This window comes from Pygoscelis adeliae, unplaced genomic scaffold, assembly GCF_000699105.1.
Source record: "Pygoscelis adeliae isolate BGI_AS28 unplaced genomic scaffold, ASM69910v1 Scaffold10, whole genome shotgun sequence".
NCBI classification, from domain to species: domain Eukaryota; kingdom Metazoa; phylum Chordata; class Aves; order Sphenisciformes; family Spheniscidae; genus Pygoscelis; species Pygoscelis adeliae.
This window is the reverse complement of record NW_008824053.1, coordinates 5,022,299-5,027,712: the sequence shown is the minus strand read 5'-3', so window position 1 is coordinate 5,027,712 and position 5,414 is coordinate 5,022,299. Positions and strand designations below refer to the sequence as shown.

The following is a 5,414-nucleotide window of genomic DNA, read 5'->3' as shown; positions in this document are numbered from 1 at the left end:
TCTCTATTTTCTCCCTCCAGCCTTTAAATGTACTGATGTAGATTTGCCCATTAAAAAAAGGGAATAAATTTTGAAAATAAAGCTAAAGTTATCTGCAGCGACGTGTACAGTAAAACACCCGATAGCACTGACTTAACGATAGCCTTGGCAGAGCTAGGATGGCCTTCTCTCAGGACTCTGTCCTGTGCGTTTTCGACCCATCTGTTTTATCGGAACGTTAACAAGCCTCGTGTGTCAACTCTGAACTGCGCACATACAGGAAGACAGACATTTATCCGTATTTTCCACCAATCAAATGTAAAGCGTCTGTGAACAAGTCAGTTTATTGCAAGTAAATGTACTTTTACTTAAGATCATGAGAAGATTCTAATCCCAAGCAAGACAAATCAATTTCACAAACTTAATTCACACAATGCAAATAAATGCTTCACATTATAGACATTTAGATTTTCTTTAAACCTTTTTATTTAGAGATTTTTCTGGTAAGGAGATATACCATAGGAAAGCAATTTCACTGGCAGTGAGGTATGTATATACTCTACCAAAATACTCCTCTTGTTTTAACTGCTTTTAACTTTATTTACATATAAAGAAAATATCAATGCATATCCTTGGCTTAACTACAGTATCTGTTACCCTACATGAGTAAAATGAAATGTTACTTGCATACAAAATCGATTTGCAGAGGAATCTGATTTGATTTAAACAAAAATCATGTTCTGAAGACAGTTTAAATGAACAAACACAATTCATCATGACCAAGACACCTGCACCATATTTCCATCCTCACAGCACATTTATTTCAGTAATTCTGTAAGTAGGTCCTTAGCATGAGCATAGTGTTACAGTTTTCATACATATAATCACGTCCAAAACAAGCTCTAAAATTGAAGTTGTAAACATTCTCTTCATATGTAGAAACATTTCAATCTGTGTTCGAATTTTCTAAAATGATCAATCTTTTAAACAGAATTATAAATGAAAAGTCTACTCTAACCGTGTAGTGAGCAATGCTTATTAGTACATTTCTACAGTGTTAAATAAAATAGTAGAGAGGCAAACTTCTGTAAGCAAGTCAGACTTTAAGTAAATCATCATAAAGAAACAAACTTGTTAACAAAAAGATGCTTTGTAATAAAGAAAGTTGGATTGAATCTACTATGATACAAAAACATAAGGGTAAATACCATCTTTGTTGACAAGTAGGAGGTAGCATGGATGCACCACTTTATTGTCAGTGAGAAATGCAACTGAAGTAAAGAATATTTCCTTACCACAAATTTCCAGTATTATGTACATATTTCTCTTAGAAATTTGTTTAAACAAGTTTCCCTCCACTTTTTAGTACAAAAAGCCTCATGTGATTTAAAAAAAACACTTACACACCTAGATAGAATAGTACTAATTGCCCTATTTGAATGAAACAGTCTCTTGAACTATGAAGTACATGATATTTAATGCCCTAAGTTGAGTAAATTGTATTAGCAGTTCTTGGTATTATACAAAACACTACATACATACAAACAAAATATAATAATATCTTATTTTACTATGTAATTCTTTTTGGAATAAACAGAGCCTTGATTTGGGTAACACTGAAGAGAACATCGTTTCTTTGTTTTATTAAAATCTGTCTTTTAAGTACCCATGTGCAACAATTTAAAAATGGCTGCCATACATGTAATGGTCTTGTATTGATAGTGAACACAGTAACTGACAAAAACATAATAAACCTTAAAAACACATCTTCCACCCTATATAAAATATAAAGACTACTTACTGTAACTGTTAAGTATTCAATTTATTTTGATGTTACCGTAATCCACTTCCTCTATTTTTGTCTTTAGCATTTATAAACATAATTTAGTGTAGCAATTTATTTTAAAAAATGACAAAGTATTTCAAATTTACATCCAATTAAAATTTAAAATGTTTCCTTGTTCTATGATGCTGCTTCTGCCATCAGTAAAGAAAATGAAGTTTCAGTAATTGAAGCAGGCTTTTTAAGTAGTGATGTGACTTCAACCATGCCAGCTCCAGTCCGTGGAAGGTTTGCGTTGACAATGTGTCGCTGCAAGTGCTTTATCCAGTCTTCTTGAACAGACAAAGGTCCTCGAAAGACCAGACCACAAAACCTATGCAAATATTAAAATTATTCCATCAAAATATATCTAGCTCTACTGAAAAATTATAAAATAAAGACATTAAGTGGAAAGTCTTAATTTTCTTGAAGTTTGTTTCTACATATTTTAGCTGAAAACCTTAGTAATTGCGCTCATTTATAGTAACTGTGAGCACAAAAGAACTGCAGTTCATACAACTTACACTCTTACTTTTTTAACACTACCAATAACAATCTGTTGTTCTTACTTAAGGTTTCTTTTGAAGGACAGAATATTACTCAGACATGACCAGTCAGATTTTAGCTAGAGAAACAGCTGGCAACCCGATACCCGAGTATGATTGATTCAAGTCTTCTTGTTCAAATTAATGAAAATACGAACAATATGAAAATATGAAGCAACTGCTTCCCCCCCTTATTATTCAATTTAATCACAAACACATTTACAGGATACAATCTTAAATCTTCTTATGAATAAAATTAGCAAGCTCTTAAGAATGTGTTCTTGCAATTAAAATAACCCTATGTACCTGCATCTGAGTATGTAAACTTCATCAGCACTATGAGGTAATGGCAGCATTTTTTTCTTGCTTCCAGATCTTGACCTTGACTTCTTTTGCTTACAGTCTAAAGCTAAGAAGAGAGAAATTTCCATATGTGAAAGTGATACTTCAATGAGTGTTAACCAAACAGAGATATTTAGTAAGCACCCCCTATAGCAGTAGTGAAAAGACATCTACCTCCTTGTTATTCTACATTTAATTGTAATGTAAATCCAAAACAATTACAGTGTGCTCTAAGAAATTTACTGGCAAAACAGATGAAGCTATTTTTTTAGTTTAGCACAGTGCTTGCTCTTTTAAAGAGTAGGTAATTGACATTCAGCATTAAACTGTTGTTTTAGTATCAGCAAGCACCTACTAACCTATTGCAGAATTATACAGAAGCAAAGCACCATTGGAAATTCTCATTCATGCATACAACGCTGTCAAAATCTTGGAACTTGTTTTGTAGTTCAAGTACCATCACAAGTCCACTCATGTTCAACCAAGTTACAACTTCACAAAGTTGTAGCTTTCAGCTAATACAATCAAGAGTTTCTAGTTTGAATAAAACACCTGCCATTTGTTTTCAACACAAAGCAATAAAGTTTGTCCTTTCATTCTAAGAATTTCAAATGAAGCTTCCCTCTCACTCCTGTCTGAATTCTAATGCCTCTTACAAAAAATATGTATTAATCCTTGGCAGTGGGAGCTGGTATTAGGACAGTCAACAGGGATGGCAAGGCCACTTTTTAAATTCAGTCTAAGCATTTGAAACTATGTATGGAAATAATGTGTGTGAACAGGAAACGCATAGCAAATGGGTTCAGTTAGCATTGAGGTCTGTACCTCCCATAAACAGATGTAATAGGAATCTGTAACAAACATGGAGATTCTAAGAAGCAGCCAAAGTTGGGGGATGAGGGGATTAAACTGAGTTAATATTGTTATGATGAAAACAGCTGATAAAGCTCAAGAAAATACAAGTTTGGGACGGCTTAAACTGAGAAGTATATTTAGCTACACTTTATTCCAAAACACAAGACACCAACACTAAAACTCCACAGAAACCTGAAAGACAGTAACAAGTGGTATTCTTGATACCAAAAAGGCATGATGCTATGCTACTGAAGCATCTTAATAGTAAAATTTAAAAAATTGTTACACTTGTCTAAGTTTTGACTCCTGTAATATAAAACAAAAGAATAAACCTCTCAGTATTCTGAAGCATAAGACATCACCTGGTGAGGCAAAACATGCTGATTTAAAGAATACACAGTCTTGATTGCATCCTTCATTTTTCTTATGTCCTCCAAAAGAGCACCTCTCAAGCTTTTACCCTGTAGCCAAACTTTTAGCTTGTAGATACACCAGACATTTCCCAGTTCCATCCCCAGATTTAAAGATTCCTACAGTATCTAGAAAAATTAGAATGAATTTTTAAGGTTTGAAGGTACCAGAGAACTAGTCAAACAAGTAGACAGCAGATACCAACCTAAGAGACTTCCTTCAGACCCTGGGTCAAGCCATCATTAGGAAGATGAGGCTCAACAGCATTTTTTCTAATAGCAACAATGAAAGCAGTGTGGATATAAAGGCAGTGCCCAAGGTGGGGGGGGAGAGAGAGAGAGAGAAATGGCCAAGATAACTTCTGGAAAATAGGTAAGGGGTTCTTAATGCTTTATGCTCTCATCAAAAGCATATTCTTCATATAATCAGGAAGGAAAAAAGCTAGCTACCTTTCAGGCTGTAGAAACTACCAAGTAGTATAAATATTTTACATACCGCAACATCAGTAACAGCATCACCAGAAACATAAGCAGATAAAATATTGAAACCCAGACACCCATTCTCTGAAGAGAACTATTTGCATGAGGGACAACTTATCTGAAGCAGTTGTTACAGCAAAAGCTTTGCCATTGCCAATTTTGCAGAGCATCATGGGAAGGAGAGAAACAGAAGTCAGTATTATCCAAATGCAAACACATCCATGAGTTGCATCTAATGTCAGTTAGTTGATGTCAGTTGATATGAGCAAAAAAAAAAAAAGCAATAGACAGCAGGCTCCTTCTAGAGAAGCCTACATGCATTTGAAACAAGAACTAGCTTATTTCCTTCATGTTGGCAAACTTAAGACATTCATTTCCATCAAGAAATTTGATTCTACTCACATACATCCCAAGCATTTCAGAGAGCTTTCACTTTCTTACTAGCCTTGAATTGGTCTTCTGCAACAGAGTTCCTGAAACCTAATGGGGGTTGGTGAGGGTGTGGGGGTATGTGTGTGTCTGAACTACCGTGCAATCAAGTAGACAGCAACACAAACAGAAACTGCCATAATGTACCAGGAGAGATAGTTCCTACTTCCTTGAAAGGTACCTTGTCCAAGAACAATGAGAAAACAAGGAAAACAAAAGAACGGGCATCTTCTCTGAGCCATTTATGATGGAGGCTCTAGATAGAGAAATTACAAAACAAAGAACAGAAAATATCACACTAAAAGACATCAAGAAAAAAAATTCAGATCACTCAATGCATTCTCAGAGTAACTTAGCTAAGATTGGAAGTAGATTTGCCCAAGGAAGAAGCTGTTACAAAAGATAGAAAATACTAAGAATACTAAACCTGTGTTCTGCAAGGGGTATTTTTTGTCCCCTTTGTCTTTTGACCTAGTGAACATACTCCTTCACATTTTAGGGGGCACAAAGGAGCACAAGTACATTCTGAAGTTACTCCAATGAAACAAGAAA

General features: G+C 34.7%; 1 protein-coding gene across 1 annotated transcript in view; it reads right to left on the bottom strand.

Annotated features, from left to right (window-relative positions):
* Positions 1 to 432: 432 nt before the first annotated feature.
* The window catches only part of ZNF644 (zinc finger protein 644), an 81,323-nt gene continuing 76,341 nt past the window's right edge, over positions 433 to 5,414 (bottom strand). The window contains exons 9-10 of the mRNA XM_009333787.1: positions 2,653 to 2,755; positions 433 to 2,135 (exon numbers count right to left, since the gene is read on the bottom strand). Of these exons, the coding sequence (XP_009332062.1) occupies positions 1,943 to 2,135; positions 2,653 to 2,755 (296 nt within the window). The 3' untranslated portion in view covers positions 433 to 1,942. The remainder of the gene's footprint in view (positions 2,136 to 2,652; positions 2,756 to 5,414) is intronic.